This window comes from Micromys minutus (genome assembly GCF_963924665.1).
Source record: "Micromys minutus genome assembly, chromosome: X".
Classification (NCBI taxonomy): domain Eukaryota; kingdom Metazoa; phylum Chordata; class Mammalia; order Rodentia; family Muridae; genus Micromys; species Micromys minutus.
Window position 1 is genome coordinate 127,454,955 of NC_137970.1, and position 14,802 is coordinate 127,469,756.

Genomic DNA, 14,802 nt, shown 5'->3' on the forward strand with positions numbered 1-14,802 from the left:
CTCAATCAGCAGCCTTCCTCTACTCAAAGGATAAACACATTGAAAGAGAAATTAGGAAAAAGACACCTTTATCAATAGTCACAAACAATATGAAATACCTTGGTGTGACCCTAAGCAAGTGAAAGATCTGTATGACAAGAAGTTCAAGTGTCTGAAGAAAGAAACTGAAGATCTCAGTAGATGGAAAGATCTTCTATGCTCATGAATTGGAAAAATCAACATTGTAAAAATGGCAATCTTGCCAAAAGCAATCTACAGATTCACTGCAATCCTCATAAAAATTCCAACTCAATGCTTTATAGAGGTAAAAAGAGCAATTTGCAAATTGATTTAGAATAACAACAAACCTAGGATAGCATAATCTATTGTCAACAATAAAATAACTTCCAGGGGAATCACTATCTCTGACATCAAGCTATATTACAAATCAATCATGATAAAAACCACATGATATTGGTACAGATATGCAGGTAGATAAAGGGAACAGAATTGAAGACCCAGATATGAACCCACACACCTATGGTCACTTGATCTTTGGCAACGGAGCTAAAAACATTCAATGGAAAAAGGACAGCCTCTTCAACATATGGTGCTGGTTCAACTAGCAGTCAGCATGCAGAAAAATGCAAATCAATCCTTTCTTATCTCCTTGTACAAAGCTTAAGTACAAGTGGACCCAAGATCTCCACATAAAACCAGGTACACTGAAACTATTAGAAGAGAAAGTAGGGAAGAGTTTAAAACACATGGGGACAGGGAAAATGTTCCTGAACAGAACACCAATGGCTTATGCTCCAAGATCAACAATCGACAAATGAGACCTCATGAAACTGCAGTTTCTGTAAGGCCATGGAAATTGTCAAGAAGGCAAAATGGCAACCAACAGATTGAGAAAGGATCTTTACCAATCCTACAACTGATAGTGGACTAATATTCAATATATAAAAAGAACTCAAGAAATTAAACTCCAAAGAATCAAACAATCCTATTAAAAAATGGGGTACAGAACTAAACAAAGAATTCTCAACTGAGGAATACCGAATAGCCGAGAAACACCTAAAGAAATGCTTAAGATCCCTAGTCATCAGGGAAATGCAAATCCAAACAACCCTGAGATTCTACCTCACACCAGTCAGAATGGCTAAGATCAAAAATTCAGATGACAGCAGATGCTGGCAAGGATTCGGAGAAAGAGGAACACTCCTCCATTGTTGGTGGGATTGCAAGCTGGTACAACCACTCTGGAAATTAGTCTGGCGGTTCCTCAGAAAATTGGACAGAGTACTACCTAAAGACCCAGCTATTCAACTCCTGGGCATATACCCAAAGAATGTTCCAATAAATAACAAACATGCATGCTCCACCATGTTAATAACAGCCTTATTTATAATAGCCAGAAGCTGGAAAGAACCCAGATGTCCTCCAGTAGATGAATGGATACAGAAACTGTGGTACATTTACACGATGGAGTACTACTTAGCTATTAGAACAGTGACTTCATGAAATTCCTTGGCAAATGGATGGAACTATAGACTATCATCCTGAGTGAGGTAACCCAGTCACAAAAGAACACACATGGTATGTACTCACTGATAAGCAGATACTAGTCCCAGAAAGCTTGGAATACCCAAGAAACAATTCACAGACCTTATGAAGTTCAAAAAGAAGGAGGACCAAAATGTGAATGCCTCAGTCCTTCTTAGAAGGGAGAACAAAACTCTCATAGGAGGAAATATAAGGTCACATAGAGAAGCAGGGATTGAAGAGATCATTCAGAGCTGCCTCACCTTGGGATCCACCTCATATGTAGCCACCAAACTCAAACACTATTGCTGATGCCAAGAAGTGCTTACTGGCAGGAACCTGATATGGATGCCTCCTCAGGCCAGAGCCATACAGATACAGCTGAGCATGCTTGCAGCTAACCATCTATCTGACTGAATAAGAGGACCCCAATGAAGGTGCTAAAGAAAGAACTAAAGGAGCTGAAAGGGTTTGCAACCTAACGGGAAGAACAACGTTGTCAACAAAACAAACCCTTCAGAACTCCCAGGGACTAAAACACCAAGCACTGAGCATACACGGAGTGATCCATGACTCCAGTTGCATAAGCAGCAGAGGATAGCATTTTCTGCCATCAATGTGAAAAGAGGCTTTTGGTCCAGTGAGGGCGCATTTACCCAATGTAGTTGAATGCCAAGGCACTGAGTTGAAAAGGGTAATTGCGAAGAGGGTACACCTTCCTGGAGACAAATGGAGGTGGGGATGGGAGCAGGGTAGGGGAAGGGGATAACATCTGAAATGTAAATACAGAGAGTATCTAATAATAATAATTAAAAAATGTAAAAAATCCTCAGCAAAAGACTTACAAACTAAATACAACAATGTTTTTAAAAGATAGTGGAACACTTTGTTAATGTTTTGAAACAAAGAACAAGAGGTTACTTCATAATAAGTGGACTGATTAACCAATTCTAAGAGATCTCAGGTTACAAGGCAGGCTTGTAATTTTGAAATATGGGGAGTCACAGAAGCCTTCAGGGAGGGACAAAAATCAACACTTGTTTGCCTGGTCAGTGACTACTTTGTACATTAAAAAAATTCAGCTGAAACAGTGAGTTGGAAGCAGAATATAGTCCAGTAGGGCTTCTTAATTTTTTTCTATTTGTGACTCCAGCACATAAATATATAAAATTGGTACCCAAATCAAACATCCATTGATAATAAAACTTAAATTGTGGTACATTTACACAATGGAGTACTACTCAGCTATCAGAAACAATGACTTTATGAAATTCTTAAGAAAATGGCTGCATCTAGAGAATATCATCCTGAGTGAGGTAACCCAGTCACAAAAGAACAGACATAATATGCAGTCACTGATAACTGGATACTAACTCCAGAAAGCTCTGAACACCCCAGATACAACTCACAGACTATATGAAGTTCAAGAAAAAAAAGGAAGAAAGAAAATGAAAAACCATCATGCTTAATCTTTACACACCAAGAAAACTTTGACTAATTCCAGGTTACAACTTGTTTTACATGTACTTTATGCTCATTGTAACTAGTAAGATCTTAATGCACACTATCAAACCTTTAAAAAATCAAATACTGACAAAAATGTATTTGTATACCTTTATGCAAAAATGCTTAAAATCTGTACATTTATCTTTGTTTTTTTTAAATAAAGTTGTTCTATTAAAAAATAATAATATAGGGAAAAATATACCCTTTGACTTATATACAAGAATTTTCTCAAATAAAAGGTTATATTTCTTTTAGAAAAAGAAAAAAAGAAAAAGAAGTCTTATTCTAGATAGAAATATAACACATAAAATCTATTACCCCTCTCTCTCTCTCTCTCTCTCTCTCTCTCTCTCTCTCCATATATATATACATATATATATATAACCTTATAGGGATATTTAGACTGCTGAGTGTACAGTGGTCCAGTAGCAGACTATAGCTATTCTTATATTTCAGTTGGTTCTTTCATACATAGAAAATTAAAGGAAGGTTTACTTTTAATATGATCTCCCTCACATTTTCCCATAATGGTCAGTACACAAATAATGTAGTCTGATTGAATTGCACTATATTTCAGTTGAAAATATATTAACAAGTGCAGTTATACTGTCAAAATCTATAATTCTAGAATGTAAGCTGCTCCAAAATCTAAGGTATTTCTAGTTCCAGCATAGAACTACATGTTGTATTTGACATCAGGTGATGATGGATCACTGTCAAAATATTTGTGAACTAAAACAGTCTTGAAACAAATGTAGCACATTCTGTGTAAGGCATGTGTAAATGGAACAAAATAAATGTAGACTTTGTTTCTATTTTAAAAAAAAAGAAAACTTGAATTGGATCCTTGGAACTTACATGGTGGTAAAAGAGAACGCTTACATATTGTCCTTTGACCTTCATATGCATACTATGGTTCATGTGTGCACATACTCTCATGCACTTGTGCACACACATATAATAAATAGAAAAACTAAACTTACCTGAAATTTGATCCTGAAGGACATAGAGTATTACATTTTTAGAGTTAATTGACTTTATAATCATCAATATTGAGAATATTGCTTTGCATAAATTATGTAATTAAAATGGCAAATGTTTAGGGCAATTCCTGAAATTGTTGAAAATTTTATATTAATCCTAAGTCAAAATGTATTTACTAATTTTTTTTGTGAAATGCAAGCCAACACACAGCAAGTTAAAAAAGAAAAGAAGGTAGGTTGTACTGGAAAAGAGAAACACCAAGCAGAACCAAAGTTTGTGCCAAGGAGAAACAGAAGTATTGGAAGTTATTCGAACAGGAAAAGAAAAAAGAAGGCATGGAAGAGAATGGTTACTAAAGTCTGCTTTGTTGGTGATGGTTTTACAAGGAAACCACCTAAATACAAGAGGTTCATTAGGCCAATGGGTCTGCATTTCTAAAAAGCCCATGTCACATAAACTGAGCTGAAAGCTACCTTTTGCCTGCCTATACTTGGTGTGAAAAAGAATCCATCATTTCCGTTATATATAACCCTGGGTGTGATCACCAAAGTGATTGAAGTGAATGTGAGCGAGTAGCGCCATGTGACGCAAGGAGGCAAAGTGATTCAGGGAAAGTACGCCCAAGTTACCAACAATCCTGAAAACGATGGGTGCATAAATGCAGTCTTTCTGGTTTGACAGTGACGTCATACAAGTCATTCTACTCACTAGTGAAGACTACACACTGTCAGGAAAACACCGTCGCTGTAATCTTTCTCAACAACCAAGCAATCTCACCCATGTGCAGTCATCAAGAAGTATTTATTAGATTGTAAAGGAAAAATAAAACACTGCACAATTTTACAGTTGGCCTTTAGGGCATAATGGCTTACATGTTAATAAAATGTAGGGACTGAGTAGTAAGCATACAAAAGCATACTAAGAAATAGGTATGCAGCAATGCAAGTTTGTCATTACTTGAAAAGCCCCAAGCATAGTTAACAGTACCTGTAAAGGTCAAGTATTTCCCATCTCGTTGCCACTAATCCTAAAATGTAGAACATTTTAAACATGGTAGTGTTTAAATTCATAAAATATTACAATAAAAGTCTGAGAGAAGTTTAAAAGAAAAGAAGGTAGGTAGTACTGGAAAAAGATTGAACCCTTCGACACTCTGTGGTGGTTTGAATATACTTGGTCCAGGGAGTGGCACTATTGGGTGGTGTGGCCTTGTTGGAGGAAGTGTGGCCTTGTTGGAAGAAGTGTCACTTTGTAGGTGGGTTTGGAAACCTTCCTCCTAGCGGCCTGGAAGCCAGTCTTTTGTTTGTTTACTGAACTCTAAGCTCCTTCATGCCTGCCTGGAAGCTGCCATGCTTCTGCCTTACTGAAACTCTGAACCTGTAAGTCAGACCCAATTAAACATTTTTTGAATTTTATTTATTTCATGTATGTGAGTACAGTTGCTATCTTCAGACACAGCAGAAGAGGACATCAGACCCCATCACAGATGGTTGTGAGCCACCATGTGGTTGCTGGGAATTGAACTCTGGACCTGGAAGAACAGTCAGTGCTCTTAACGGCTGACCCATCTCTCCAGCCCCCAATTAAACATTCTTTAGAAGAGTTTGCCTTGTTGGAGCTAGAGAGATTCTGAGTTTAATTCCCAGCAACCATATGGTGGCCCACAATCATCTGTAATGGGATCTAATGCCCTCTCTTTTGTTGTGTCTGAAAACAGTGACAGTGTACTCACATACATAAAATAAATAATTTTTTTTAATTTTAAAAGAGTTGCCTTTGTTATAGTGTCTCTTCACAGCAATGGAAACCCTAACATATACTCTTAAGTATTGAGGAATTAAACTCTTGCAGGCTTTCCCTACACAGTTCATATCAAATCTTATGAGACCAACAGCCATAGAGTAAAACTAATGGACAATGAAATAATGTTATGAATACCACGAGAAGTTGACTCTATGAGGAACAGCACAAAAGTTGTAAATTTAGGAGGTATACCTCAATAGCAGAAGTTTTAAGTAGCATGAGTAAGGCCCTGGGTTCCTTCTCTTACATCAGAAACAATATCACATTTTTTTAAAGTTATATTTAGCTTATTTACAAAACAAACTAGAAAGAGAAATGGGCAAACTGGCTAGGCAGTGATGGCACATGCCTTTAATTCCAGCATTCAGGAAGCAGTTGCAGTTGCATCTTTGAATTTGAGGCCAGCCTGTTCTATAGAATGAGTTCCAAGACAGTCAAAGATACACAGAAACCCTGTCTTGAAAAACAAGGCAATAAAAAAAAAAAGAGGAGGCAAATAACATAGGCAAACTGTTGCCAGACATGAAATTACAAAATAAAAACTTTTACACCCTTCTTTCTATAACTGATAACTATAACTGTAAAAGTAAACAAAAGATCAGTAAGAATGTGGAAAATCTGAACAACAGTATCAATCCAACTGGACTAACTAATATTTATAGAACATTTCACCCAATGAAAGGTCCATCTTTCTTCATTCCAACACATAATATTCACCAAGTGAAACTGTATTGTGTATTATAGTGTAACAACATATTGTTTTAAAAAGTATAAATTATTTAGTTTGCTCTTGGATCATATTATAGTTTAATCAGAGACAAATAATAGGAAATAAACTAGAAAATTTCAGAATATTTGGAAATTAAACAGGAAACTTTTATGCAGTCTTGGGCTCCAAAAACCAAAACTCGCAGAAATATTGACTAATGTTTATAATAAATGAATGTAAAAACAACATTGCAATCTTGTAGGCTACACCTAAGGCAATACTTAGAAGTTTGAAGTTGGGCTGGAGAGATGGCTCAGCGGTTAAGAGCACTGACTGCTCTTCCAAAGATCCTGAGTTCAATTCCTAGCAACCGCATGGTGGCTCACAACCATCTGTTAATAAGATCTGATGCCCTCTTCTGGTGTGTTTGAAGACCGCTACAGTGTACTTATATATAATAAATAAATAAAACTTAAAATATGTATATTTATAAAAAAAGAAGTTTACAGTCTTACACACTTGCATTAGAAGAGTTGAGTCTGGGGGTACAGGCCTATAATCCCAGCTACTCAGCCAGATAAGGCAGGAGAATGCAAATTCAAGGCAATCATAAATTACAGTCTCCTTGAGCAGAGGACCAGTATGAAAAGGGAAGAATTTCTTTGCAGACAAATCAGGGTCTCAGCCAAAATTCTGAGATTCCCACAGACTGATCCCTTTGTTTAGAGATTGTTAGCCACACCTCAAAGCTCAACAACTAAAATTAATATTTTAAACTTAAAAAAAACTAGCCATAGTAGCAATAAAATTAAACCCAAAGCAATCATAAATAATAAAGATGAGAATAAACCAATGAAATTAAAAGCAAAGAAAACAGAGATCAACGAAAAGGAAGGGTAGTTCTTAAAATATATCAGAAAATTTAACAAAAATCTAGCAAGTGATCAAAAAAAGAATAAAATCAGTGAAAGTTACAGAATAATAACCAAAAAGGAAAGCATTATTACAGATCCTGTACAGGAAAAGGACAAAAAGGAATACAGCAGCTAACTTAATTTCAATAAATCTGGCTGTTCAGTAAAAACTAAGAAAAACCTTGACAGACTAAACTACTACAGTTCATTCAAGAATATATGAATCCTCCAAATAGTTCTTTAAAGAAATGGAATTCTAAGTTAATAAATAGCCTTCCCAGAAAGAGATGGTCAATTTCAAATCATTTCAATGGTGAATTCAACCAGATATTTAAGAAAGAAAGAATATTAATTCTATGCAATATATTTCAGAAAACGCAAGAGGAGAACACTTACCTTTTCATTTTACATGGCCAACATTATGCTAACCTCAGAACCAAAGATAGTCACACACACCAAAAGCAAAACTATGTCTGTTTCTTCTATGAACAGAAGCACAAATGTCCTCAGCAAATTACTAGCAACGCAAGTCCGAGAATACATGACAATCACATAAATTTTATCCTGGAAGTTCACAGCTGTCTCAGCACTGGAAAAAAAAATGAGTCTAGGGATGTATCTTGGTAATAGAATGCTTACTAATAACATGTGCAAAGCCCTCGGTTCCATCTTTAGTATCACAAACATTAAAAGGAATCACAGCTAGCTGTAGCGGTGCATACCTTTTATCCAAGTACTTGGGAGGCTAAGGCAGGATGACTGTCAAAAGTCTGAGGCTAGTGTGGACTTTATAACAAGTTCAAGGTGAGTCTGGACTACAGAGCAAGTACCTTCTCAAAAACAGCAAAAATTAAATAAAAACAGTCAGGAAGCTATTATAATAATAGACTTTTAAAAAGCAGCTTGTTACTTTATAAATTAAAAATCTGAATTTACGATTTAAAATTTTTTTAGTAAACCAGGTGGTAGTGGTGGTACATGCCTATAATCCCGGCACTCAGGAGTCAGAGGCAGGTGGATCTCTAAGCCTGAGACCAGCCTGGTCTACAAAGAGAGTTACAAAAAAGCCAGGGCTACACAGAGAAACCCTATCTCGAAAAACCAAAAATAAAATGAATAAAAACAAAAAATCTCAGTAAATTGTCAATACATGGAATGTACTTAATTTGGTAAAAATGTGTCTACAAAATACCTATAGCTGAACCTGGAGAACCAGCTCAGTAATTAAAAGCACTTGTCTTGCAGAAAGCCCAGATTTGATTCCTGGAACCCATATGGCTGTTCACATCTGTCTATAATTCCTGTTACAGAAGGACCTGGCACCCTCTTTTGGCCCTGGTATGCACATGACATACACATATACATGCTGGCAAAACACACATACATATAAAATAAAAATAAACTTTAAAAAGAGTCTTATAGTTAAAATATTTGAAATTAAAAAGTAAATGATGTCATCCCTAGGATCAACACAGCGAAGGGTGTCGTCTCTCATTATTTCTATAAAACACTGATCATACTGCAAGTTCTAAGTACAAGCAAGGCCACAAAGTACTAATAAGTGACTTAAGCAAGGATTTTAAACTCAATAAAATCAATTGATACAATAATTTTAAAGTTGTTACAGAAAAACAAGGGACTTAGAATGGCCAAATCAACTCAGAAAAAGTAAAAGAAAGGCAGCTAAGACTAAGTTTTTATGAATGTAGGCTCATTAAACAGTATGATAATGGCATAAAAATTAACAAATAGTTGGTCAATAAAATAGACATATTTAAAATCTTATATTTTTAATTTCACACATTTTAAGGCTTAGCTGGCCATCAAAATTCGTGTTTTTAATTCCAGCATTACAGAAGTCGGATTGCCATGTGCTTGAGGCTACATAGTGAATTCCAAGTCAGCTTGTACTATATATACTATGAGAACCTGACTCAAATAAGATAAATAAAATTCTGGTGCTGGAAAAAATATAAAACGAATGAAAAAGCAAACTACAATATTGTAGAAAATGTTTGCCTATTGTGTGTCCAATAAAAAATTCTGTATTCAGAGGGGTAAAAACAGCACCTATCACTTAGTGTTGTTATAATAACCAAGTTAATGAATTAGCATAACATGATATGTGCACATGTGTGTGAAGTCCAGAGGTTGACACTGAATGTCATTCTTCAATCACTTTTCTACTTTTTTTTTCTGATGAGCCTGGCCTGGGACATACCAATTCTATCCATCAAACCCCAGGTTCCTCATTTCTCCACCTTCTCATTGTTGGAATGATAGGTATATATCACTGTCTCCAACTTTTATGTGAGTGCTGAGAACCTAAAATTAGGTCTGATTGAACCATTTCCTTAGCCCTCTAGCATTGCTTATATCAAAGGAACAGAAAGAAGCTAAAAGTTCATCAACATAAAAATTGTTAAATTATGATACATCTATTATAAGTAATATTACACAATGATTTAAAAACAAAGTAAATCTGTATTACTAACTTGGGAAGTGTATAGACTAGTTGTAAAAAAGAAGATAAAATTATTGGACAATTGAATTTATGTAAAAAGAAAAGTATATATATTTTCTAGGAAATTTTCTATAATGATACCACACATCTACAAGCTCTTGCCCTTAGGGACAACCCTGAGAAGGATGTGTGGGCTAATTTTTCATTCTATCCATTCCTACAATGTTTGAATTCCAATGATAAGAATAAATGTCTAGATTACTTACAACAAAAAAACAGAAAACAAAGAAACAGGAGTCAACGTTTTTTTTTAAAGGGGGGAGGCAATGATAAAAACTGAGTTTCTGATGGCCTTGGCTCATGTAATTAAGTGAATGAAACACAATGTACTGAAAGATTTGTCTGAAAACAGACTGAGCTTCTATTTGTTACTTCAAAGATTGATGGCTTGCCAACACAAAGAACTGAGTTATTGTCCCAGTTGTGCTAGCTACCTTTGTTATGTTACTATGTTAAATATATTATGGCTATGGAATTTATGAGAACTGTAATCAAGTCTTCTATTTCTTTCAAGCACAAAACACTGAGCCTACTTTAGAGATAGCAACCAGCTAATGGTAGGAAGTAGAAACTACTCACAAGAGCTTAAAGGACTAAAACTGCCTGACCTTGTCGAAGTTTCTCTTTATTGCCCTCTAGTGGTAAAAGGGATTCCCGCACCCCTTAGTGATCAGAGGAAACAATTGGGGGGGGGGGGCAGTCTCTTTAAAAGAAAAAAAAAGTTCTCAACCAGGAACGGAAACAGTCAAGGTTTATGCCTTGAGATGCTGGTAATATGGCACCTAAGTTCTCTTCTGTTTTCAGTCTTGTCCATCATCACATACTCCACACATCTCTACTTTCTGCACTGTTACAACCACAGGTCCACTTCACCAAACAAACACAAAATAACAAACTACATATGACAAAAGTTCCACATATCTAAGTCTTCTAAACACTAATAAACTCTCCTAAACCAGCCTGTTGAAGACAAAATACAAACCAAAACTGAGCGAGGAGGGGGGAGTGGTGGTAAAGATGGGACATCCATAAACCTTGTTCTAGAGATTCCCCACCTTAAATCAGCTACTGGAAAGTTCATGCCACTCTGAAAATATTCAGTGATTCCTTTTTTGTTTGATGATTTGAAAATAAAATCCATTCACATCCAGTGATTTTTTTAAATGACCCTCATTAGGGGCATCAAGGAAATCCACCTAGGAAGTAGCACTGCAAGTTTCACCTGCCCATGTGGGATAAAGGAGCATGTTTTTGCCTCCTTAGTATGAATGCATCTTCAAAGCAGCTGAAAAATTAGGGAAACAGCTTGGTGGTACAAAGGATGAGAGATGTGGGACTCTGTGGTTAGGAGTTTGTGGAATCAAAAACATGATTTGGGGCCAGGTATAGTGGCACATGCCTTTGATCTTGAGGCCAACCTAGTCTACACACTGAGTTCTAGTACAGCCAGGGCTATGTAGAGGCCATGTCTCAGAGAGAAAGATGGGGAGGGGGACAACATACTGGTATTATTCAAGTAAATGTTTATATTTTGCACCTGTGATGGCTACATGTTAAGTAGAACAACAATTTCTGATTCAATAGCATGAACAACAAAAACCTATCATCTTAAAGAATATGCTTAGAAGGGACATGATGAGAAAAGAGTTAGACTGTATGGAAGACCCCTAAAAGTGGGTCACTGTCTAACTCAGAAATTCAGGGGGAGCACTGAGCAACTTCATATTCAGGAAAAGCTTCTGTTATAAATTTTAGAAATATTCATATATTATTGATCACTTCTTATTATTCCACCCCTGAACTTCTACATGATATGTGCTTTTTAATATGTAAATGAAAGTACTAACAGGTAAACTAGGGACACTAGTTAGAAAGCTAGTCCAGGTAGAACCCCATTTGTGGTGGAATGCCTCCGCTGAGTGCAAAGCTGAGCAGGGTAGTTCCCAACAATATGCTTTGGTTTTGCAGAGAAATTAGAAATTATAAAAGACAAGGATCCATCAAACTACTTCCAGCTCCACCACCCCCAAAGGCAAGAAATCCTAATATCTATATACACAACCCCTGGGGACTAAAGTGATTCTTGCTAATGGCTAAAGACGGCTCAGTGGCTCAGTAACAATCAGGTCTTTAAGCGGAATATCTTTACGATCTTATCCTGAGAACACTAGATAAAATGAACTTTTTGATTTGTGTGCAGCTTATTTAAACATGGTTGTATGATGAATAGAAAGATGTACTTCTCCGGGTGCTCCTTATTTCATAATAGGAAATGTCAGTGGTTCCGGCTGTACTAGAAAAGCTCAGAATAGAAAAGCATAAAGAATATGCTGCTGAGAAGGGACATAATGAGAAAAGACTTACACTGTATGGTTGGTGTCCAAAAGAAGTGTTTTATGATAGATAGCTACAACAGTACTCATTACAGTCTAAGAGGAATGCAGCAGCTTTACTGAGTGGCCCACACAGGTTTCCTCTTACTGTCCGATTCCCTGTCCCTCGCCCTGTTGTCCTTGCTGTGAAATGGAACTCCAGTTAGAGACAGGTAAACATTTAGAGAAGTCTCTCTGGATGCTCCAGAATACAAACTGGCATTGGGGGTTTCAGTCCCAACCCAACTCCCTCTGCTGCTGTCTGTGGCAGAATAGAGACACTGAACACAGGAGGCAAGAGGCACCAGGCCAGTCTGCTGCAGGACACAGCAGTAGCACAGCTAGATGTGCAATTTCACTTTCCGATGTCCATCGGCCTTACATGCAGCTAGGGATTTGGGAACAGTTATATTTGGTGCACCTAGAGTCAGTGACTCCCCAGGGCCACACGGCCACCCAATGGACAGAGAACAGAGGGCATGACGGCCAGGGTTGAGTCGGCCAGCGTCCCTACTCACATAACGCTGCAGCTTCCTCTCGGGAGGCGACTTGACGAGCCAGCCCATGCACACGGTGTCACCAGTGCTCATCGTCGCCTCTTCTTCTTCTTCTCCTCCTCCTTCTTCTCCTCCTCTTCTTCCTCCTTCTCTGTCTTCTGCTCCAGCTCCGGCTCCCACTGCTGCTACCGCTGCAGCTGCCACTGCTGCTGCTGTTTCCTCCAGCTGGACTGGCCCCCTGTGGCAAGAGGAAGTCAAGCCCGGGATGCTGTGGGGTGGACCCGCCCACACAGCGCCGCCCCAAACTGCTGAGCACCGCCCCTCCCCCCCCCCCCCCCCCCTTGAAAGGATGTATAGTAGCTGCAGTTCTTGAGCTTAGACTGCCGGGGGAGGGGAAAGGGAGGGCGGGTGTGTGTGGAATAAACAGCAAAGATAAAGAGACCCCTTCGAGAAATTGCTGTGCTGCATGATGAGGCTTTGCTTCTGGAGACCTCAAGCAGGATGCCCTGCTGCTCTCTCCCAGGTGCCTAGAGTGTTACTTTCATAGTTATAGCATAGGAAGGAAGGAGCCTCCCACCCCTCCCCTGAGAGTGACCTAATGGCAGCCAATGAACCTGTTGCCTTCATCACTATCCCTGAACAGCTATGTAAACAAGGGTTGATCTCCTTGCCTCAGAAGCTCAAGAACAAAAATCTATGGCTCATATCTGTCATGTTTATAGGTAAGAGAAGAAGAAAAACTTCTCTTCCACTTCCCTGTTCCACTTGATTGTTTGCAGAGTAGTATGGTTTTTATGTACTTCTTTCAAAGATCATTGTGTTCAATGATGAACTGCCAGGGCAGAACTGTTTAAATGTTCTAATGAACACAAATGATCTGAATTCAGCAGTAGTACTATCTACACCTTACTAAACTCTGGGGATTTATAAAGATGAATATAGGGCTGGAGAGATGGCTCAGAGGTTAAGAGCACTGACTGCTCTTCCAGAGGTCCTAAGTTCAATTCCCAACAACCACATGGTGGCTCACAACCATCTGTAATGGGATCTAATGCCCTCTTCTGGTGTGTCTGAAGATAGTGACAGTGTAATCACATACATAAAATAAATACATAAATCTTTAAAAATAGATGAATAGAATGTTGAGCCAGGTTGTATGCTGAGAATTCTAATAACAAAAATAAACTAATATTTGTTGTTACTACTGAGTATGACATGCCAGTCATTGTCATAAGTGCTTCACAGCATCTATACAAACACCCTATAAACTATATTGTTAAGTCAGTTTTGCCTATGCATAAGATGAGAAACAGAACAACATCGCCCCTTATATAGAGCACACACTTGGGAAGTTACCAATAGCAGAATTAGTTGTCTGTCTCAAGAGTTCATCTTTCTATACACCACCTTCTCTTTTTGAACACACTTTAAAAACTAGAAAGCACCAAACTTTACCTAGTACAGTTAGAATTAGCATCCAAAATGTGAATGTAATCCATGTGATGTTTGGTGGCATCTGGTCAGCTTCCTAATCTGTAATGGTCTTTTTCCCTAGTGTAGTGCTTCTCACTTGGAAATGACTATTAGAAGAAAAATTTACAAAACTAATTCTCATAACATGATATCCACAATGTCTAGGAGAAATAACCATCTATATGCAAGGTTCGTTATCATTGTACAACCAGGGACCAAAGGAGAAAATTTATTCTAGGTGTTTCAAGTGGGGATAGATTAATTTCACAGAGGTAGCACTTAGCAAACTCATTGGCAGAACAGGAGCTGTGAAATCAAGGAGTGCCACTAGTCAGGACTTCAAGGTATACCCAGAGTACAAAGCAGAGAATGAGGGTCTGTCACAAAGCTGGATTCCAACTGCTACCAACTCATGTCATTACAACCATCTCTCTTTTCCTGATTTCTATGCCTCACATTAAGCCTATATCAGACAAACACAATTCTTATAAAAAAA

At 37.7% G+C, this 14,802-nt stretch overlaps 1 protein-coding gene across 1 annotated transcript in view; it reads right to left on the reverse strand.

Moving 5' to 3' along the window:
• GAB3 (GRB2 associated binding protein 3) overlaps window positions 1-12,929 on the reverse strand; it is a gene marked incomplete at its 3' end in the record, with an annotated part of 99,424 nt that extends 86,495 nt beyond the window's left edge. Inside the window, exon 1 of the mRNA XM_080909705.1 lies at window positions 12,855-12,929. Within this exon, the coding sequence (XP_080765831.1) occupies window positions 12,855-12,926 (72 nt within the window). The 5' untranslated portion in view covers window positions 12,927-12,929. The remainder of the gene's footprint in view (window positions 1-12,854) is intronic.
• Between the last annotated feature and the right edge of the window lie 1,873 nt (window positions 12,930-14,802).